The sequence below is a fragment of the Alosa pseudoharengus genome, unplaced genomic scaffold, assembly GCF_046254945.1.
Source record: "Alosa pseudoharengus isolate Yale_2024_CS ecotype anadromous, Long Island Sound unplaced genomic scaffold, YU_APseudo_1.1 YU_APseudo_1.1_scf_1, whole genome shotgun sequence".
NCBI lineage: Eukaryota > Metazoa > Chordata > Actinopteri > Clupeiformes > Clupeidae > Alosa > Alosa pseudoharengus.
The window spans coordinates 7,095,351-7,119,435 of record NW_027468564.1 but is presented as its reverse complement, the minus strand read 5'-3'; the positions used below and the strand labels follow the sequence as shown (position 1 = coordinate 7,119,435).

The following is a 24,085-nucleotide window of genomic DNA, read 5'->3' as shown; positions in this document are numbered from 1 at the left end:
TGGATCATAAACGGCCCCAGCAATGAAGAAAAGTGAAAGTGATTGATAATGACTGACTGACTATTATTGTGTTACATGCTTCAAATGTAAAGCACTTTAAGCTGCATTCTGTGTATGAAAGGTGCTATACAAATAAAGCTTATTATTATTATTATTATTACTTGTTGGGAACCCTGAATTAATGATTGTTTGTTGTATATCATTCTTTGGTTACTGACAGTGATAATAGGCCTTAAGGATATTAAACTTGGTTAAATTTGATCTACTTCATATAAGTGTCCCGATATACAGAATTAATAGCCCCCTTGTCAGACAATCAGAAAATAGTATTTCTTGTCTCTCGGGGATAAACAGCTCCCTGTCCTTCTGCTCACCACCCTATCTTTATGTTAATCTCCCAGCCTGGAATCTGAACAGTTACAAACAAATAGAAAACTCTTTGCAAAGCTTTCTAAACATTCGACTATGTTTATGACTTGCACAATTGAACCCGGCTCTAAATATTTGCAGTATTGCATGCTGCATCAAAGAGATAATATACTTCAGTGTAAAGCAGCTATTACAATACACATTTGAAAATAGGCCACTACACCCGATATGACATCTAAATCTGCAACACTGGGGTTTATTCCCAAACATACCTAAGTATCACCAGTTTACAGACAGGATCTTCCAGTCTAGCAGATAACAGCTTCAGTCCTGATTCTCCAGGATGATTGTAGCTCAGATCCAGCTCTTTTAGATGGGAGGGGTTTGAAGTTAGAGCTGAAGCCAGAAAACCACAACCCTTCTCTGAGATGAGACAATCAGAGAGCCTGTGAGAGAGAGATTGAGATAGAGAGAGAGAGAGAGAGGGAAATTGTCCTTGTCATTGTTCTGTCCTGCATACAACTGGTGACATTGTTTCAAGCTAAAGTAATTTGTTTATTTTACAACAGATATGTCTGGTTAAAGTATTTATTCATTTCTGATGGGCAGACAATCCTTGAGTGGCCATATCTCAGGACATCCCCACTTGAACATTTTGCTTTTTGCTCTGAATTGTCCAAAGTGAACATTCCATTCATTAACAATGAGAGAGAGGCGATTTCATAACATCACATTTGACAGCTATTGAGTGAGAAAATTGAGTAAATAGAGTAGAAATTACTGTGTGCAAAATCATAGCCTCTCTTATGGATCTTGGCTCTCAAGTGACATGTTGGGTTAATGTAAAGAAATGATAGAAGAAGCAATTCGGCATCTTTCAACTTGACTCATTTGGCTGACCAGTTGATACTCTACTCTTATGTTGTCAAGATTCATCTAACTAATGAGGAAATTTAAGACAAATAAATGTCTGCACCCACCTTAATGTGTATATTTTGCAGTTGGAATGGGACAGTCCCTTAGAGAGAAGCTGGACTCCAGAATCCCCCAGGTCATTGTCACTCAAGTCCAGCTGTTGCAGGGAGTTTGGTGACTGTAGAATTGAAGCCACAATCTCACAATATTTATCTGTGAGTTTACAACCAGTAAACCTGCATAAGAACACAACATCAGATCAGATCACAACTTTCGCCATACTCAGCAGCTGGTCAAATAATTGACTTACACTTATCTATTTTGTGTGTGTATTTCCCCGAGACTAACAACTTTCGTATGTACAATGCACGCCCAACAGGAAGTGAGGTATTTGGGATTTTGTAAAGACTAATATAGCATCAAAGTCCCGCCCCTCCTCCAAGAGAGTTTAGTTTCCGGAAGTAAATTTCCCATTCATTTCTCCCATTGACATTTTGGAAAAATCCATATCTAAAGAGTTTTAGAGCATGTCTTAGGCTAATCAGCTACGGCGTAACTCATAAGCATACAACATATCATTTCAAGTGAAAAAAAAAACGAAGAGAAAGTCCAAAAAAAGTTAAAGGTACAAGACTGTGTACATATTTTCATTTCAGAATGAAGGAACTACTCATTCCATAAACCGCTGCGCCTCACTGAATAATATATAGAAGCAAGGCAGAACTCAACCAGCGCCATTTGAACAACTTCCAACCGACGACAGCACGCAAACCTTTTCCTCCAAACAGTGATTTTTATATAGTGAATGTGCAGTTAATAGCAGTTATTTCAGGAGTAATCGTATAAATAATAGTGTTTTGGTATTGAATGTTATATTTACCATTGCGTATTTTATATGGTGTGTGTGTGAAAGCGGTTAACGTTAACGTTAGCAACATTGTGCAGTGCTTCGTATCTGACTGCCATCCTGATGCATGGCCCGGTGCATGGTCTGCTCTTGGACCACCATATTCAGTTTATTAACTTGCTGTGAATTATTTCACAAAATGTTCATTAAATGTACGAAGAAGTATTTCTAGGTTAACGATTGATGATATGACTCGTACAGTATGAAGGCTACAGTAGCCTAGCTAATGTTAACTAGCATTACCAACCTCCCTGCAAAACTCACCTCACAACTTTGTAGGTCTTGTCCCTCATGCTGGCCCTTACAAAACCCACAAGCTGACCCTCGGACACACAACAGTCAATAATGTGACCCAATTTAAAGTGGTTTTCACCCCTTTGGAGACTCTTGATTTCGTCCTTGAAACAGCGAAATATTCACGGGGGCATGGACGGTTTGCTAACCATTTTACTGCAGTGTCTAGCCGGTGGTAGCATCCAGCTTGGGCTATCAGCTAGCTAGCTAGTTCAAAAGTTTAAGTACTTAATGAGGATATACAGGGCTTTTTATGCCTCGACTAAGTTGATGTTGCCAATAAACAACAATTCATGTTCATAGAAACAACAAGGTCACTAAAACATAATATATTTCATACCTGTGTTGCAGCATGTAGGCTAATGTTATCAGCATAATAATGACATTCTAATGTCTGAAAGGCTAATAATTAGCCTATCGGCTACCTGAAAAGTTAAGTGTTTAAACAGTGTTCTATTTGATGTTGTATTGGCCCTGACTAAGTTTGTGTGATATATAAACCACAATCCTTGTTGATACAAGTACCAATGTTAATCTAGAAAGTTTTTATTCACATTAAGATTTTCGCCATAGGTAGTAAAAGACTCCGCCATCTTGGTCAGGGATTTTCGCTGAGAAAGTTTACGTACTTTCAACCAAAGATTCTAGAGCGGAGCTCTGTTCTAGAATCTTTGCTTTCAACCAATCAGAGGCATCACTGTGGGATTGTGGGATTGGTCAGGATTATGGGTAATGAAGTACTTATCCAAGACATAGCAAATAAAAGACATTTATCTCAAAACAAGGTTGGTGCCCCTTGAATTTTCGCCCTCTATATGAGCATATACAATCGCTTAGTACAGCCGTAGCTTGTTTTAAGTCTACCATGTACGGTTACGTTTTTATGGCTTATACCTCAATTGTCAATGGAGAAATTGTATTGAATTCTTACTTCCGGAATCAGCTGTGGGTGGGACTGTGATACTCTATATGTGATGAAATATGTGATGAATTGTGATGCCAAAAGAGGTTCTTCCCATGGGTGAAAATGCATGAAATTTGGCACACACATCAAGAGGTACAGTGAATACACAGGGATAAAGCCTTGACACTGGGCATGGCCCAGGAACTTCATAGCACCCCCTTATGTCACTGTGACTTGTGATTGGCATATAGTTTTAGATATACACAACACATTTGGTGGGTGTATGTAACTCCTAAAAACAAACAACTTTTGTATTAACATGCCATTAGCCACACCCAAAGGCAGTGAGATAATTGGGATTTAATACCCTTCCACATAAACAATAAATGTGTCTTAATTCACCATGCATGGCTTGAAATGTTTTACATACCACAATTTATTGAATACCATGGTAATGACGATATTCACAAGCCCATAATTTTTCTCTGTATGACATCACAAAGGAGGCTCATTTAGAAGGGTCGTAAAGTAATCAGGTGCGGGTCCACCTGCATACAATCAGGTGCTCCCTAAACTAGTCCTACACATCCTGTAATTAATCGGTTTTGAACCACACTGCTTCCACACTGCTCAATTCTCTTCAAGATAGTGGATTCCATCCACTATAACTATCTTGAAATCTCCTGGCTTCTTCTTCTTATAACCTTTTTCTTTTTACTTTTTTATCAAAAATGAATGCGATTCTAACCGCTTAACGTACAGACATGTTGAAATAACCATTGTGTAGGTCTGGATCGGACAAGAGAGTTATTATTTCAGATTTTTTTTAAAAGTTTATACTTTTTGAGAAATTGGGGATTAAAAATGTTAAAAAGCTCACTTCCCCCCCATAGACTTGAATGGAGGCTGTGATGTCATAATGGCCTAAAGCCAGCTGCGCTCGTTAAGCTCCCAGAGTAGTTCCCGGGCTAATCAGAACACTGGCACAGGTGTCTCAGCTTCTTAGCATACAATCTGGCTCTCCCTGAGCTACATATCCTGTTTAAGTGTTTCCCGTGTGTCAAAATAAAAGTCACAGCCATATCTCATGCTTTGCGCATTATATCTCCAGAACAGCTTGACGCTTATGCTTCAAATTTGGTACAAGTGTTTGTATGGACTCAAAGATGAAATTAATTGATGTTTGTTACGTCCCTCCACTACCTTTGGTGGTGCGGTTTCCTTCATTGTTGCTGGTGCTGTGTCCTAAATTGTGTGCAGGTGTGACCTGTTAGGAGTGGGCGGAGCCACCCCTTTAAATATCTATGCAGCTGTGCAGTCGACGAAGACTTGTAGCTACCACGCCTATTGTTGGTCTTCCTGTGTTGGTCCTATTCTGTTATAGTTAAACTCCCTTTTTCTGTTTTTTGTAATTTACCCCATTGTTTAAATAAACCCCTAGACAAAACGAGCCCAATTGACATTTTTGTCATTCCATGTTGTGGCCAGTGCGCTTGGTCATAACATTTGGGGGCTCATCCGGGAAATGTTATGACCAGGCGCACTGGCCACAACATGGAATGACAAAAATGTCATAGAATCAATGTTGCAGTGTGACGTTGATTCAATGATTTTAATGTTGACAAAGTAATGTTGATTTAACACAGATTCAATGACTATAACGAATGGGTATGAACCCAAAGATTAAGAGATTCAATGTTTCTTTTTCCAGGAATCTCATTAAACATTAAGCTGGCAGCTTTCCATCCACTATTGTAATTCCTCTGGCATTACATTTCTAGTTCAACTTTGTAACGTTTATACTTTTTAAATTATTAATTAAAAACTACTAAAAATTGTCCCATATACTTAACATCGGCCTTTATGACCTCACAATAGGGCTATCAAGCAGTTATGGTTATGGTTATGGATTTAGCAGACGCCTTTGTCCAAAGCGACACATAAATACAAAACAACATAATATTTAAAATTGAACAGGGAACAGATTAGAATGTAGGTCAAATATAGTAAGGAGAATAGTTATAGTACACAATAATATCAATTCAATCAATAGCCTAATAAAAAAAGCAATGGAAAAAAGGGGAAAGGCAATAATAAAACAATAATGTCAATTCAATCAATAATATAAAAACAATGACATGCTAAGACTACATTAAGGAGAATATCAATAATAAACAATAATGTCAAATTAATTAACAGCCCAATTAAAATAAAACAACATAATATAAACCATAACACATAAGCGCTTAAACAACTAAGTATATGTTGAATAGGAATGTCTTTAGACCCCTCTTAAACGACCCAAAACTACCACAGGAGCGGAGAGCACTGGGCAGTTCATTCCACCAACATGGAACCACTGAAGAAAAGAGTCTGGAATTAGACCCAGTTTTCATGACTGGTCGACACAACATACGCTCACCAGAAGACCGCAGTGGGCGGTTGGGGATGTAAGGCTTGATTATTGAATTAAAATAACTAGGAGCAGATCTAGTTAGTGTCTTATAGGCCAAAGTGAGAGATTTAAATTTAATTCTGGCTACTATAGGGAGCCAATAGAGAGTAACTAGGAGAGGAGTTACATGTGTCCTCTTTGGCTGATTGAAGACCAGGCGTGCTCCAGCATTCTGAATCAGCTGTAATGATCTTGTTACACAAGCGGGTAAGCCAGCTAATAGTGAATTACAATAGTCCAGCTTAGAGATGACCATGGTCTGAACAAGAAGTTGTGTGGAATCTTGTGTCAGATAAGGTCTGATCTTCCTAATGTTGTAAAGCATAAACCGACATGATTTTGCAATTACAATCCTATGCCAGGTGTTCAGGCCACCTGCAGCAACTGTCTGTCTCAGGCTTTAAGCATACAATCTGGCTCTCTTAAGACTACACATCCTGTTCAACTGTTTGCTCTGCCCACAACTGTTTCAAAATAAAAGTCCTCACAACAATAATTCCATATTAAATGATTTAACCATTTAAACTATCCACCTATTTAACTGTTCAGCCATTCCAACTATATTAAACCACCAACTACCTAGCAACAGCCTAGCAACCATGTCAAATACCCTAGCGACAGCCTAGCAACCACTTCCAGAGTTACAACATAGCAACCAATATAGCAACCAATGAGTTTAACCTAGCAACCAGCATAGCAACGACCACAACTAAGTTAGCAACAGCCTAGCAACCACCTCAAGTACCATAGCAACAGCCTAGCAACCATGTCAAATACCCTAGCAACAGCCTAGCAACCACTTTTACAATGACAACCTAGCAACCAACATGATTACCCTAGCAACCAGGATAGCAACCACCATAAGCTGGTCATCTACCGCCCTCCAGGCCAACTAGGTGACTTTATGGACGAACTTGACACTCTGCTGTCCTCCATCCCTGAGCATGACTGTCCGCTTCTTGTTCTCGGCGATATGAACATCCACCTTGATGCCCCAGGCTCAGCGGACTTTTTGGCCCTGATCCACTCCTTTGACCTCAAACTGGTTCAAAGCCCACTGACTCACAAAGCTGGCAAAGAGCTTGACTTAATCTTCACTCGGAACTGCAACACAGACACCCTCATGGTGACACCTCTCCATCTTTCTGACCACTTCTTCATCCAGTTCAACGTCAGCCTGACAGAACAGCCTCCGGCCCCTCAGCCAATGGTCACGTTCCGCCGCAACATCCGGAACCTGTCTCCAACGCACTTTTCCTCTGTGGTTGCCTCCGGTCTACCTCCACTTAGCACCTTCTCCTCTCTGGAGGTTAATGAGGCCACAGACACACTGAGCTCGTGTCTAGACGAGCTGTGCCCTCTTACCACAAGGCCAGCTCGATCCAAACACTCTCATCCATGGCTAAATGATACCCTCCGGTCGCAGCGCACCAAACTCAGAGCCGCGGAGAGGAAATGGCACAAATTCAAACTAACTGATGACCTCAAAAACTACCAGACACTCCTGACCTCCTTCTCAGCCAGCATCACTGCTGCTAAGACGGCTTTCTACAATGACAAAATCAACAGCGCTACAGACACTCGAAAACTTTTCTCAACCTTCAAATCGCTACTCAAGCCTCAGCTGCCTCCTCCTTCATCCAGCCTTACTGCGGATACCCTCGCCTCATTTTTCACAAACAAAGTGGCGGCAATCAGCAGTCAATTCTCTACATGCCCACACAACGCATCTGACTCGGATACCGCACTCCTACAACCTCTAGGGGCTGCTGGAACATCTTTTTCAGCATTCGCGCCTCTCTCCGAGAGTGAAGTATCTAGACTCCTGACATGTAGCCGCCCTACCACATGCTCGCTGGACCCTATACCTATGAGCCTACTTCAGTCCATCAGCCCGACCATTGCACCAGCTATCACACATGTGATCAATGCCTTGCTGACCTCCGGCACATTTCCAACAGCGTTCAAAATGGCCCGGGTAACACCGTTACTTAAGAAAGCTTCTCTCAACCCTGCTCAAGTCGAGAACTACCGCCCTGTCTCACTCCTGCCTTTCCTATCCAAAGGCATTGAACGAGCAGTCTCCAAACAGGTCTCTGACTTCCTTTCACAGAACAACCTTCTGGATCCAAATCAGTCGGGATTCAAAAGTGGCCACTCTACCGAAACGGCTCTGCTGTCTGAAACAGAAACCTTAAAAGAAGCCAGGGAGACCGCTCGGTCATCAGTACTCATTCTGCTTGACCTTCTCTCTATACTCGCTAACATGGGAATCTCCGGTTCTGCTCTCTCCTGGTTTGAATCCTACCTCACAGGACGCTCATTTAACGTATCATGGCTTGGTCAACTATCTGCACCTCACCATCTCACCACAGGGGTCCCCCAGGGCTCAGTACTGGGCCCCCTTCTCTTTGCTATCTACACCACCTCCTTGGGACAGATTATCCGTTCGCATGGCTTCTCATACCACTGCTATGCAGACGACACACAGCTCTATCTGTTCTTTCCACCTGATGACCCCTTGGTTTCAGCACGGATCTCGGACTGCCTCTCAGACATAGCTACATGGATGAAGGCACACCACCTCCAGCTGAACCTCTCAAAGACTGAACTGCTGGTCCTCCCAGCTAAACCTACCATACACCACGACATCAACATCAAATTTGACTCCCTGTCTGTTTCACCTACCAGGACTGCAAGAAATCTAGGAGTCGTTCTCGACAACCAACTAAACTTCAGATCATGTTGCCTCAGTCGCCCGGTCATGCTGTTTTGCACTCTACAACATACGGAAAATCAGGACTTACTTGACTCAAGATGCTACCCAACTCCTGGTTCAGGCGATAGTCATCTCACGACTCGACTACTGCAACGCCCTCCTGACAGGTCTCCCAGCCTGTGCAGTGAAACCCCTTCAGATGATCCAGAACGCGGCGGCGCGCCTGGTCTACAACCAACCAAAAAGGGCACATGTTACCCCGCTGCTCATCCAGCTACACTGGCTACCTATGGCGGCCCGCATCAAATTCAAGGCTCTAACCCTTGCCTACAAAGTAGTCCGGTTCTGCTCCCACCTACTTGAATGCCCTCATACAGACATACACTACCACCAGACAGCTGCGCTCCTCAGACGAACGACGTCTAGCTCTACCACCGGTACGCTCAGGCCAATCCAAACTTTTCTCATCTGTTGTTCCTCATTGGTGGAACACACTGCCAGTTCCTACAAGGGCAGGGACATCCTTCTCCATTTTCAAAAAACTCCTGAAGACCCAGCTCTTTAGAGAACATCTCCTCTCATAGCACCACTTACAACAAGTCTTGCTGATCCTAGCACTCACCAGCCGTCTTGAACTGACACGTAACTGTTAAAAACAGCACTCACTGATGCACTTATTCTTACTGTACTCTACTGTTTTTTAAATTGTCCTAAAATTGTTGTGAATTGCTTTAAAACTTAAATTGTTTACCATGTTGTTAGTCGCTTTGGCTAAAAATGCATCAGCCAAATGTAATGTAATGTAATGTAATGTAATAACTACCCTAGCAACCATATGATTTACCCTAGCAACAACCTAGCAATGTCAACCTAGCAACCACCATAGCAACCAACAGGATTACCCTAGCAACGAGCATAGCAACCACTTAATTTGGCATAACAACCATCATATGTACCCTAGCAACACTATTGTAACTATATCTGCATCATATTTTTTGCATTTGCATGCACTGGTAATTCCTTGGGAATTGCATTTCTAGTTATTATTATTATTATTAATATTATTATTATTATATAGTATATATTATATAGCATCATTATAATAAATAAGCAAATGGCTACCATAAATATTGAGTGGGTTATGTGCAAACACTGTATAGATCAGTGGTCACCAACCTTTTTGAGCCCAAGATCCCTGACCTCGCCCTGAACAAAGGCAAGATCTACCTTGAAGCATCAAGAGAATCAAAGCTAAAATACTTCCTATTTAATATATGAGGCCTTTTTTAGGCAAATGTATCAGGTCAAAAATAGGCTATCACATCCTCCACCCCCTTATACAGGCGTCAATGAGATAACAACACTTTAACATAGTCTTTACTTACATGATTTTGGTTTTGATTTTCTAATTGGAGTAAGTGTTTGTGACAACGCGTCATGATAATGTTTGATCGCTGTTTTGATATGAAGCATCTTTCACGTAATGCGCACTAGAAAGTGAAAGTAACCTAGGCCTACAATGCACTCCGTGTCTGTAGCTGTCTGTGCATGTCCGCAATCGATTACATTCTTCAAATGGAGAACAAATTCCTGATCGCTAAACTTTTGTTTTCATTTTCTGTCACTTAGCAGTTGATGTAGAATCACCTAGCATAATTTGACTTCAGCGGTGACAAGTCCTGTTGTGAGACACAGAGAGAGAGAGAGAGAGAGCACCTGCAAAGTGGTGCTGTGCGCAAGTGTGTCTGCATGGGGTTACGTTCGGTTCAAGTCAGAAGTTGGTCCGTCCGGTCCCGCATTCACGCCGCTCCATTATTAGATTAATGTTATCAGACAGCACTTTAAAATGTATGCAGGAATTTCTCGCATTATGATGGCTAGAGTCGCTGGTCTTGAATAAATCATGCGCTATACCCGCAATCCCGCGCTGAACATGTGGGAATTTGGTGACTGTGTTTTTAATTTTGCTGTTATTCTCGGGATCTACTGGGCAAGTCCTAAAGATCTACTGGTTGATCGCGAACGACGGGTTGGCGACCACTGGTCTAGATGTTTTGTCATATCTCCTCCCTGATGAATCAATCAATGTTCGCTTGTAGCTGGTATAATATGGTCTAGCCAAGGAAATTATACTTAGTAGTAAGCTCTGAGACTAATGTTACCTCTCCAAGCAATCTGTGAGTCCTCCAGTGACAATACTTGCACCCACCTTAATGTGTGTATTTTGCTGTTAGAACTGAACAGTCCCTTAGAGAGAAGCAGGACACCAGAATCCCCCAGATCATTGTTACTGAAGTTCAGATGTAGCAGGGAGTTTGGTGACTGTCGAACTGAAGCCACGGTCACACACAATTTATCTGTAAACTTACAGTCATCAAGTCTGCATAAGAACACAACAAAAGATACCATGAATAAATGGAAGATATAGTGTTTACACAGTGCCCTGATAAATAAATAAAAATCAAGAGACCTTTCACCAACTGTGCTGAAATCGTTCACGTGTACACTATGGCCACACCCACCCACAAACACCCACATCCACACACGCAAACATGCACACATGTACAGTGTACACACACACACACACATACACATGTACACACAGTATATTGGCCTTACATCAGCCAATATTTACCTTGTTGACTGGTATCGGCTTATATGTAAATACTATGACAGTACGATGATGGCAGTGGGTGAGGTCTGTAATGTCATATCAATTCTGCACTAGCTAAATGTTGTGTTAAGCAAAGACTGGCAAATTCAGAGTTAATGCTGAAGGGTGAACGATTTGCATATGTTATTGTTTCCCTTCTGTGTTCTCACCATAGCATACAACAACAACAACAAAGTAAACAAATACAAAAAATGCATGGCCTTACACCAACCTTAACGTCTGGAGTTTGCAGTGGGGACTAGACAGTCCATTAGAGAGAAGCTGAACTCCAAAATCTCCCAGGTCATTGTGACTCAAGTCCAGCTCTATCAGGGAGTTAGGTGACTGTAGAACAGCAGCCACAATTCCACAGGACTTCTCTGAGAGTTTGCATTCAGAAAGTCTATATAACAACATGACAAAAGATCAAATATGGCAGAAAGATTTGTAAAGTTATAAGATGACAGTACTGTATATAAGCAATTTATTAACGCAACTTTATGGCACATTATCAACCACAATCCTGTAGTGAAGATGGAATTTCCCACTTCATCAAGATGTGAAAGTGTGCACCATTTTGCATTTTTTAAACACTAGAAACAGTAAAGATACCTATTTTTAATTTAACAAACTGTTTTAAAAAGGACATTACACATCAATGTGCACATCTCTAAAAGGTCTGCCATAAATCAAAACCCTGAAGAAGCTAAACTCCAGAATTTTGCAAGTCATTGTGACTCTGCTCTATCAGGGAGTTTGGTGACTGTAGAACTGGAGCCAGAAATTCACAGGACTTCTCTGAGAGTTTGCATTCAGCAAGTCTACAGAACATGAAAAAAGGTAATAGACAGACTTGTACAGGCTGATATATTTCAAGAGTGACGTGAGTGTAATGAACTGACTGTATCTCTCATGCCAGATAAGAAAGAGGAAAGGATAAGAGAAAAAGGATAGAAACAGTATTGATATAATTATATATATATATATATACATATATAATAAATAAGCAAATGACTGTGACGTAAATATTGGGTGGGTTATGTGCAAACCAGTGTTGCGCGGGTTTGGTAACAAGCGGCCCGAGCTCGCCCGATATTTTAATCAACCCGACCGCAACTCAGACCGCGAATATTAATTAAGACAAAATTATACCCAAGCCGCGATCCGACCTGCTTACCGGAAGTGATGTATAATAAAACCAAACAACCTATTCTCTGTCAAGCATGTGCTAGAGCAGGAGAGCAATCTCCCATCATCCTCAGCTGGGTAAGCATGTTTGTGTGTGTGTGCGCCCAAATGTGCAAGAGTGTCACATGCCACAGCTGTGACGGAACACACACATCACGGATCTGGTGTGAATGTGGCATTAATCTGAATGATTATTTATGGAAATAAAATTCTCTTTTTTGAAAAAACTCTGATTTCTGTCTCAATTTTATGTAGCGGCCTCTGAGCCGGCCGTAACAATAGTCAGGAGACATTATTCTCCTGTAATGACATACATCGGACACACAAATCTGAAAGGTTGTAATACGATGTAGTGCAATGTGTAATGTGGCTAACTTGTAGAGATGTAATGAAAGGAATATCGGCCTAACATCAGACAATATTTGCCTAATTAAACAAACAAATAAACATAATATCCATAATATGCCACACTATAATCCTTATTCCAACCTTAATATCTGCAGTATGCTGTTGGAACTGGACAGTCCCTTAGAGAGGAGCTGAACTCCAGAATCCCCCAGGTCATTGTCACTAACGTCCAGCTGTAGCAGGGAGTTTGGTGACTGTAGAACTGAAGCTACAATCTCACACAATTCTTCTTTGAGCTTACAGTCAGCAAGCCTGCATAAGAACACAACAAAAGATAACATGAATAAATGGAAGATATATTGTTACACAGTGCCCTGATAAATAGATAAACAATTAAGAGCCCTTAACCAAAAGTGCGGAAATCATTCACGTGTAGCCTACATTATGGCCACAACCACCCACAAACACCCACATCGACACAAACACACACACACACACACACACACACGCACACTCACCTGAACTATTTTACTATGCTGTAGTGCTATGTATGATGTAGCTAAATTGTAGGGGGTGCAATGAACAACATATATTGGCCTAACATCGGCATCAGCCAATATTTACCTTGTTGAGTGTATCGGCTTATCTGTACATACTATGACAATACAGTGACAGTGGGTGAGGTCTGTAGTTGAGAGTAATTAACACCCTTTTGAACAATCAAAGCTGTGCTACATCAGAGGGCGGTCTACGCTGATTAATCATTAATGAAATGCGAAACAGCTGCATTCAATTCCAATCATCATAACAATAGGGGTTATTGCTGAAGCGCCAGTGTAAGCGTCAGCACTCGTTTCAGCCATTCTCGTTTAGGACAGACGTGGTCAAGATGAGCAAGTTTACCTGTGCAAGACAAAAATGTGCCGCTCCTGCATATCAGTTATCAACGGCCATCGCAGAAAATGGCATCATGCCAAAAGGGCCAGAAATCTAGCTAACCTCCAGCAACTTAAACGGTCCTCACCTACAGAAACATCCTTCTCCATGGGCTTGTGGAACTGGCAATCCGCAGTCAACAAAGCTGATTTCATTGCTGGCTATGCCAACCACCTTTCTTTGGAACTCCTTGCTCTCACTTTTGACCTTGAACTGGTTCGCAGCCCACCTACTCACAAAGTTGGCAAATTGCTTGATTTGATCCTCACTCGGAACTGCACAGACACCCTCATGATGCCTCTCCATCTTTCCGACCACTTCTTCATGTGGTTCAATGTCAGTCTGACAGAGCAGCCTCCGACTCCTCAGCCGATGGTCACGGTCCGCCGCCAAAATCTGCAACCTGTCTCCAACCCACTTCACCTCTGTGATCGCCTCCGGTCTACCGCCGCTCAGCACCTTCATCTCTGGAGATTAATGATGCCACAGACTCGCTCTGCTCCACACTGAGCTCGTGTCTAGACGAACTGTGCCATCTTACTACAAGGTCAGCTCGATCAAAACACTCTCATCTATGGCTAAATGATACCCTCCGATCGCAGCACACCAAACTCAGAACCGTGGAGAGGAAATGGCACAAATCTAAACTAACTGATGACCTCAAAAACTACCACACACTCCTATCCTCCTTTACAACCAGCTTCACTGCTGCTAAGACGGCCTTCTACAATAACAAAATCAACAGTGCCACAGACACTTGGAAACTTTTCTCAACCTTCAAATCGCTACTATCTTTCACGGAGATTTAATCATCATTTTGCGTCAATAGGTGTAAATCTGTCTAAGATAAGTCAACCTCAGGGTGTCACCTTCAAGCAATTTCTTTCTGGTAGCTACATTCATTCATTCTTCATGAAACCAACAGATGGTACTGAACTCCTCAAGATCATTTTGGACTTGAGGAGCTCATACACCGTATATCATCATGAAAGCCATTGCTAACATCATTGTAGAGCCACTGGTTCATTGTATCAACCTTTTCTCTACTTACTGGCACTGTACCCAAAATGACAAAAATTGCCAAGATTATTCCAATTTTTAAATCTGACAACAGAAATGATATGAGCAATTACCAGCCCATATTAATCCGACCCAGTTTTTTTAAAGTAATGGAGAAAGTAGTATACAATACTCAGTGGCTATCTTGATACACTAGATATCCTTGTTCCCTCTCAATACGGTTTTAGAAAAAAGACTGTATGGCAATACTTGACCTAATAGAACAAATTAATGAATGCACTGAAGCCTTTGATACCATTGACTTTGATATTTTGTTGCATAAATTGCGTCACTATGGTATCAGAGGTAAAGCACTTCAGTGGTTTCGAAGTTACCTATACGAGAGGGAACAGTATGTCCATGTCAATGATCATAACTCTACCTGTAAGCCCATACTCTTTGGGGTCCCCCAGGGTTCAATTTTGGGGCCACTCTTATTCTTTCTATATATAAATGATTTTGTAAATTCCTCCAAAATATTTCATTAAATTATTTTTGCCGACGACACAAATTTGTTCACATCACACAGGAACCCACTTATTGAACAAGATTCAAATCAAACAAAAAGTTTAAAAATATTGATCACTGCCTGATTAAAATGAATGGCCTGGAAATAAAAAGAGTGCATGCCATTAAATTCCTAGGGGTCCACATTGACGACTCTCTCAACTTTAAATGTCATATAGACCATCTTGTAAACAAACTGTCCAAGTATGTTGGCTTGTTCTAGAAGATCAGACATTCCCTTCCTCTGTCTGCCCTTCTCACGTTGTAGAAAACTCTCTTTGAACCTCTTCTTAACTATTGTAATGTGATATAGTGCAACACCTTCACCAGTCATCTTAAAAAACTTGTATCCTTGCAAAAGAAAGTCATACGGGCCCTGTCCTGGTCAGAGATAAATTCCCCCACCCACCCTCTATTTCACCGCTTTGAGTTACTAAGATTGGCTGAGCTAATTGATCATCATAATGCCTGTCTTATGTTTCAAATTGTCAACAGGCTCAACCCTAGATTGTGTAGTCTTATTACCATCTGAAGCCTCCAGCACACATACCAAACGAGAACTAAACCACTCATAGCAGGTAAATGTCATCGATATGTGCACGCCAGTATGAGCGTTGCCTGTAGGGGGCCGCAGATTTGGAACAGGATTGATGATGGCCTCAAGGTGTTGCCCTCTATCTCCAACTTCAAAACACCACTAAAAATAATTTCTTACCAACCTATATCTAATATAAAACTGTTTCCTCATTACATGGACTACTGGGATGTATGTGCATGATTGTATGTGTATGTAATGTTAAGTATGTATGTTATGTTGTTTTGGTGCGCTTCACATGCATTTACTCATCACCATCTGGTCACAGGTGGTAACTGTTTATACCATTGTCTGTACCACTACCCTTTCATGAACCATGGGCCCCCACCTATAAGCTTTCCTAGCTTCTTTGGGGGACCCATTCACTCAACCTGTCTGTCTTTGTACCCCTACTGGTTTATTGTAATGTTTGAAGTGGTATTGTGAATAAATTCAAACTCAGACTCAAACTCAACACACAGCTGTCTCCTCCATCCAGCCTTAATGCGGATACCCTTTCCTCGTTTTTTACAAACAAAATGGTGGCAATCAGCAGTCAATTCTCTACATGCCCACAAGACGCGAAGACTCTGATATTGCGCACGTACAACCTCTGGCGGTTGCTGGAACATCTTTTTCAGCATTTGCGCCTCTCTCAGAGAGTGAGGTATATTAGACTCCTGACATGTAGCAGTCCTACCACATACTCGTTGGACCCTATACCTACAAGCCTACTTCAGTCCATCAGCCCGACCATCACACCAGCTATCACACGTGATCAATGCTTCACTAACCTCTGGCACGTTTCCAACAGCATTAAAAACGGCCCGGGTAACACCGTTACTTAAGAAAATGTCTCTCAACCCTGCTCAAGTTGAGAACTACAGTCCTGTCTCACTCCTACCTTTCTTATCCAAAGGTATGAAACGAGCAGTCTTCAAACAAGTCTCTGAATTCCTTTCACAGAACAAGCTTCTGGATCCAAATCAATCTGGGTTCAAAAGCGGCAACTCTACCGAAACAGCTCTGCTGTCTGTAACAGAAGCCTTAAAGGATGGACCAATGGTAGGTGACCTCCTGTTTGTGTCTCCCACCATGGCTGAGGACCAGAACGATGCTCTCCAGCTACATGAAGCCTGCTCATCTGTCACTGTTCACACGGCTGCACCGACGCTCATGCCTGCTCCTCAGGCTCCGACGGTCCACCCAGATCCTAACCCTGCTAGGACCTTGGAAGCGTTGACGGCTCAGTTATCAGTGTTACTTGATTTGTCTGCAGCTTTTGACACAGTGAACTATGGCATCCTTCTTTCTGTTAGAATTAGGTATTTCCGGATATGCCATTAAATGGTTCAAATCCTACCTTGAGGGGCAGACTTTTAGTGTCTCCTGGCAAGGGCAGCTATCAAAAACTCACAAGCTGCCGACTGGTGTACCACAGGGATCAGTTCTTGCCCCCCTTCTCTTTTCCATTTATATCACCTCACTAGGCAAAATAATTCACCCTCATGGGTTTTCCTATCACTGCTATGCTGACGATACACAACTGTATCTGTCTTTTCCTCCTGAAGACTCCACCATAACCGCCAGGACTGAATGACATTTCTATCTGGATGAAAGGCCGCCATCTGCAGCTTAATTTAGCAAAAACCGAGTTGTTGGTATTTCCAGCCAAACCAACAATTCCCATCAGATAAATGTCCTGTCTGTCTCACTCTCTGTGTCCCCATCTAGTTTTGCATGGAACTTGGGTGTAATAATTGACAATGGACTAACCTTCTCAGAGCATATTACTGCAATAACCAAATCATGCAGATTCAAACTCTACAATATCAGGAAGATTAGACCCTACCTTACACAGTATTCAACACAACTACTAGTAGAAACTGTGCTCCTCTGTACAACTAGACTATTAGTTAGTCTCCCTGCATGTGCTGTGAAAACATAGCAGATGATCCAGAACACAGCAGTCTGTCTTATTTTTTCACAGCCTAAGAGGGTACATGTAACACCTCTTCTAGTATCACTACACTGGCTCCCTATTGAAGCCAGAATTAAATTCAAAACCCTGACTTTGGCCTATATGGTGGTCTCTGGGTCAGCGCCAACTTACCTCAGTGAGTTACTCCAGATATATACTCCCTCTAGATCACTCTGTTCTTCCAATGAGTCACTTTTATGAAGAGTGAATGTCACCATCAGGTCTCAAATGCCAAATGTCATTCGTTCTGCCACTAGTTTGGATTCTTTTAAAGGTCTCATTCACTGAGAAACCACTTAATACTTGTTACTTTCGAAATACTATAGCTCACTCCAAGTTGCATATGCATGCTGCACGTGAAAATTATCTTCTACCCCCATTGCCCGCATTAGCCAATGAAAGAAAATACACGGAAAAACAAGCGAATCAGAAAGAGCCCTTCCCAATGACACCGAAGGGAAACTGATTATTCATGGCCTCGCCCACCTTGGCTTGTGACCGCCTACAGGAAGACTGGAAGATTTTACGGCTAGGGGATTGTCTCTCTGCAGCTAGTAGGAGCTAACAGCAACTCGTGCCTGTGTTATTTGTGGCAATAACACATCAATGTTGCATGTCTTGCCTTAGAAACGAGAGTTGAGGAAGAAATGGTTCGGATTTATCGTTGGAACACCACCACCGAAGTAGTGCAACATTAGTTCTGTGTTCCAATCATTTAGACCAGACTCACTGCCTACAGTTAGAAAGTGGTTTTGCATCGATGTTCTGAAAACCTGGTTCTGTACCGTCATGACGATCGACCACCAGCTCACAGGCTGTAAGTACAAACAAACTTTTCCACCTAACGTCTGTTACAAAATAGCATGTTCATATTCTTCACGTTAGCATGCATGAAAAGGGTACAAGCTAGGCTTAGGCTAGCCTATATTACAGGAGGCTACACCAGGCACGTAACTGAAGTGTTCTGTTGACGTGTAAAATCAGAGAATGTCTAATAGGAAGGGCTCTGGTAAAATCCATTAGAGGAATGGTCTATTTTCCCGAACGTAGCCTACAGGCCACTAACACGCCAGGTGTAGCTACTTCCATTGATTAGGCCTATTGGAAGCTATTGTTGAGTAGCCTACATAACGCGAACGGAATGCTTCAGTTACGTGCCTGGTGTAGCTAACGTTACACTCATAAGAAACTGACCACACTACCCAGAGATTTAGCTTGTTGAACCTATAATCTTCTAACCTAAGCGTTAAACCACAAATAATAATATTAGCAACAATATCTTATGCTCAACTAAGTACAGATATTGTTCTAGTCTAAACAGGGAAAATTAAAAACACAATACCCGTGCACTATTAGGCTAAGTTGCTATCACTAGAGCTCAGGTATTTACACTTCAGTCTAATTTATGTCTTCTTGCCATTATTACATTGACCTTTGTAGGCCTACAATGATGTTTTGTTTGATTACTTGCTGTTTACTTAGTGTTTTGTATTGTCTTCCAGAGCACATCCTCATGTCAGGCTACACAGCTTTCTAGCCTACATTAGGTCATCACGTTAGAAGCAAAGGTTTGTGATCTAACTTTTTTTGTTGTGCTAGTTAGTTTCTAGAAGTCTTTTTCTAGTAGGCTAATACAGGTTCTTATGTGCTTATCAATGTTTGGGAAAGTCAATTCATGGGTTTCTTCAGGTCACTTTCCACAGGTGTATAAAATCAAGCACCTCGATTATGAATGCAGACTGCATGGTGCTTGATTAATACACCTGTGTAAATGGACCTGATGAAACCCATGAATTGCATAACAGATAAAATTGATATTACCGAATGTCTTCTTGTGGGTGTGCTACTTAGTACATCATACACCTTACCGCAGTCACTAAAATATTTTTGTTTCCATTGTGCCAGTACAGTTTTGTGTGAGAGAGTGTACTATTAGTATCTTGTAACTTGACAGTAATACACATTTATTTACTTTAGGTACCCAAACAGAATACTTCATGAAAAGTATGAGTATTGATACAAGCACTTCGGATACACCATGGGCATGGGGGCCTGCTACCTCTACTGCCATCAAGCCTGTTCATCCAAGGCCAGCTAGAACACCTCGGGTTGATCAAGATGAGGAGGAGGATGAAAGTGACATCTCCACAATAACACCTGATGGCTCCACCTATGGCCCAGCGCAATCAAAGAGCAATGTAATAGAATCATCATAGCCAATGAATGTGTTTTGTGTGTTGTCTCGGATCCCCAGGACAATACAAGCCGAAACAACAACTCAGACCTTTTCCCCTAAATAATCCCAGCACCATCTTACAAAGGATCTGTAGGCCAGATGTCTGCATCGTCTGGCAAAAAGAGGACATTGTTAATTCTGTGCATAGTTTGGATGTTCTTGTTTTGTGTTTGCATTATTTTAATAGACTGCATTATTACTATTTGTCAGTGTTTCACAGACCACCTAGCAAAAAGAAAAAAACAGTAGACCTACTTCAACAGTATATTACACAACAGGCCTTCTCACTGAACCACCTTGCTTATTGTCTTTGCACCTTGCTTATGGTGTCAGAGGATTCATATGATTTAAACTGGCATAGGTTACATCAGTGTTGCAGAACTGTTTGGATTTACATACAAGTTGGTTCAATATTGCAAACAACTCATCTATTATATTTTACCACATCTACTTGTGGAACACTGGAGATAGGCCTAGCTTGCAGACCACACTTTGAGTACCACTGCTGTATGTAAATATAATAAAGGTATTTATTGGAAAATTGACCTGTTTTGTATATTTGTTTTAGGAGTTTCATCAGTTTTTGTCCCTTTTAAGCTAAAGGTTTATCTTACCTTTCATATCTTCTATCTCACGGAGGGCCATAGTCGTCATAGTCGAATGTTTAGTGCATTTTGAAGGGAGTATATTATGCTAAGGCAGACTGGTTCTAATCCTGGGTACAGGGTCATACAGACAACAGGGGTACTGGTGTTGCCCATTTTTCTAACCACATGAGCAATCCCCTTACGAAAAAGTAGTATAGGAATATTTGGGACAAAATATTATAGTAATCTTATAGGAATAATTATTATAGGAACTAGATGTACCGCAGAGCGGTACAAAATATGACCGCCGCCCAGTCCAGCACATTTTTTCCACAAAAATAAATCACGCTGAAAGGCCTATATGATTCTAACTGTCTCACTAAATTGCATTATCCACACGTACTCAATTCTCACTGATATCTGCTAGACAACAAGTACCAAAACATGATTAGTTCATAGATTTCACATGTAAAATTAATTTTATACAACCCCACCTCCATCTTGCCTGTTCATAATTCTGAGAAATTCTTGAATTGTGTGCATGTGTGCATGTTCATGTTTATGTTGTGTGTGTGTGTGTGTGTGTGTGCGTGCGTGTGCGTGCGTGCGTGTGAGTGTGCGTGTGCGTGTGCGTGCGCTTGTGTGTGTGCCTGCGTATGTGCCTGTGCAAGCGTACATATGTCTACTGTGTGAGTATGTGTCATACGTATGATTACTGTGAATGTATGTGTGTGTGTGTGTATCTGTTTGTGCACATGTGTGTACATGAAATGGGTTAACATGACCCCTGGAGGCAAACATACGGAAAAAAATGGTCATCCTAGTCCCTACAGTTCTCAAGATATTCACAGAGAACTGTGTCTGCCCTACCCTCCTTTCGGGGGTCCAGTCCAGCGGGGGGGCTACAGATCAAAACGAAAAACGACGGTTCCATGCTATCCATGTGGGGTTACATGCCCACCAAGTTTTGTGTACCCCGGTCTTTCAGTGTCCCGGGAATCATTGTTGGTGTACGTCACTAAATGTACACATAAATTATTTTATTGTAAGGCCCCCCATGAACGAAAGTACACAAAACTTGGCATGCATTCGGAGGGTGTCATAATGATCCTACACTTTTAATTTCGTGCAGTTTTGACCTTGTCAGCCAGAGATATTGTGATGAAAACACCTAATTTTTTGCTTTTTAATTTTTAACTAGGTGGCGCTATTCATGAAATAAGTGGTAATGGGATGGGTTGACATGCCCCGTTAAGACCAACATACATAAAAAAGGTGGACCTCCTAGGCCCTACGGTTCTCGAGATATTCACAGAAAACTGTCTCCGGCCACCTACAGGCCAGTTGGTGTATAGTAACATAAATTAATTTATTGTGTGGCCCCCCATGAACGGAATTCCACAAAATTTGGCGTGCATACAGAGGGTGTCATAATGATCATACACTTCCAATTTCGTGCAGTTTTGACTATGTTAGGTCACAGATACCTTCAATTACAACACCTCATTTTTACTTTTTTGTGTTTAACTAGGTGGCGCTATACATGAAATGAGTGGTTATGGAATGGGTTGACATGGCCCCTTGAGATCAACATACAAAAAAAAAATGGTCCTCCTAAACCCTACGGTTCTCGAGATATTCACAGAAAACTGTGTCTGCCCTACCCTCCTTTCGGGGGGTCCAGTCCAGCAGGGGGGCTACAGATCAAAACGAAAAACGATGGTTCCATGCTATCCATGTGGGGTTACATGCCCACCAAGTTTCGTGTACCCCGGTCTTTCAGTGTCCCGGGACTCATTGACGGAAATTTGGGCATGCGAAAAAGAAAAAAAAAAAAAAAAAAAAAATCTGACTAAAGCTATATGACCGCCGCTTCGCTGTGCGGCGGTCATAATAATTGGGACATACTGTAGAAGTACTACTAATAACTAATATCCTGTAACCGCTATAGTTTTTCTATAGTAGTCTTATAGTACCTATAGTATGTCCAAATACTAGTATTCCTATAAGATTACTGTAATATTTAGTCCCAAAATACTATAGTAGCCTATAAGATTCCTATAGTAGGCTACTTTTTCTGTCATACATGAAAACAACTTGAGTAGGCTAACCTCTGCCAATGTCAGGCTATCAAAGCCATTCTCATTAAGAAGTCTTGCAGCACACATTCTCTGCTTCTGTAGGCATTCTGGTACAATTACAGCAAAATATAGCTAGGTAGGTGTGTTTGCATTTAAATCTATATATATATATTGGGCTATGACCAAGTGGTCTTTCAATGATAGTATCATGGAATTCAAACCATAACTATCTATTCCGATAGCATTAGCAGGCTAGGTCAGTGGCTGAACTGCATTTAGGGTGCTTACCTGTGTTGTGAAGTAAAATATCTACTAGGAAGATTGCAAAGACTTTTGACTGTGTAAAGAAATAGGTCTTTATTTTAAAACGTTTCCAACTGTTTATTACTTGAAAGCAAGATGACGATTGTCACAAACGTTTACCTCTTTTAGGAGAGATTTTAAGCTGACAGGCAATTGTTACCATTCTATTAAACCAACGTTCACCGACAAACGATCGGAAGCGGTTCTTCTTCCTACTCGATACTAGGATCAAACACATGAAGTTGTATCTCCGAAGACATTTTGTGCAACAGTTTTGACTCGAGTTTTAGCCAGGTTTTAGCACTGTAAAGTTGTATATGGAGCATAGCACAGGCAGAATCGGATGAGGACGCACTGGAGGAAGCGTCACAGTACTGTTAGCCAATCAGAGGTGAATTCATTAGCATGTCATTAATATTCATGACTAGAGGCGAAATCCAGTCGTTCCTCCTCGCCCACCTTCCCCACCAAACTAGAACAGCATGAAACAGAGGCAGGACAGCATTTTTTTTACCAAAACCGGCTCACAGGGCATTCATCAATACTACAGACCACTGCAAAATTAATGAAAAAACGATGAGATGAGACCTTTAAAAAACATCTGAAGACACATCTGTCCAGTATTTCTCTGTTTAAACTGTCCTAGCTTTTTTTACGTTTACGTCTGTAGTTGCCTGCACATATATTTTGGCAAATTCATATTTGTCTTTATAGTTTATCTTTTTCTTACTTTGTTTCTTAATGATGGTTATGATGTCTTTTTACTTTTTTAACAATTCTGTACAATTCTGTACTTGGTTGTAAAAAAGTTTGCCAAATTATCATATGTCTTTTATGGGTTGTTTTACTTTTTCTAAATTATTTGTAATGATGATCATGACATGTGTTATGGTGAAATTAATGTCCATCTTCATTTCTTGATATCAAAATCCTGTTTGTACGTTGCCTTGGATAAATGCGTCTGACAAATAAAGTAAAAGTAAAGTAAAAGTAAAAGAAGCCAGTCTCAGTCATCAGTGCTCATTATGCTTGACTTATCGGCTGCCTTTGACACAGTTAATCACCGAAT

General features: G+C 41.3%; 1 protein-coding gene and 1 long non-coding RNA gene across 2 annotated transcripts in view; one reads left to right on the top strand and one right to left on the bottom strand.

Annotated features, from left to right (window-relative positions):
• The window catches only part of LOC143116710 (NACHT, LRR and PYD domains-containing protein 12-like), an 85,160-nt gene that overhangs the window by 2,103 nt on the left and 58,972 nt on the right, over window positions 1-24,085 (bottom strand). Inside the window, exons 7-11 of the mRNA XM_076278002.1 lie at window positions 12,894-13,064; window positions 11,449-11,619; window positions 10,904-10,943; window positions 1,350-1,483; window positions 642-815 (exon numbers count right to left, since the gene is read on the bottom strand). Coding sequence (XP_076134117.1) covers window positions 642-815; window positions 1,350-1,483; window positions 10,904-10,943; window positions 11,449-11,619; window positions 12,894-13,064 — 690 coding nt within the window. The remainder of the gene's footprint in view (window positions 1-641; window positions 816-1,349; window positions 1,484-10,903; window positions 10,944-11,448; window positions 11,620-12,893; window positions 13,065-24,085) is intronic.
• On the top strand, window positions 18,503-19,903 carry LOC143136257 (uncharacterized). The gene is made up of 3 exons (XR_012989283.1): window positions 18,503-18,626; window positions 19,312-19,377; window positions 19,787-19,903. It is a non-coding gene; the product is annotated as an uncharacterized LOC143136257 (long non-coding RNA).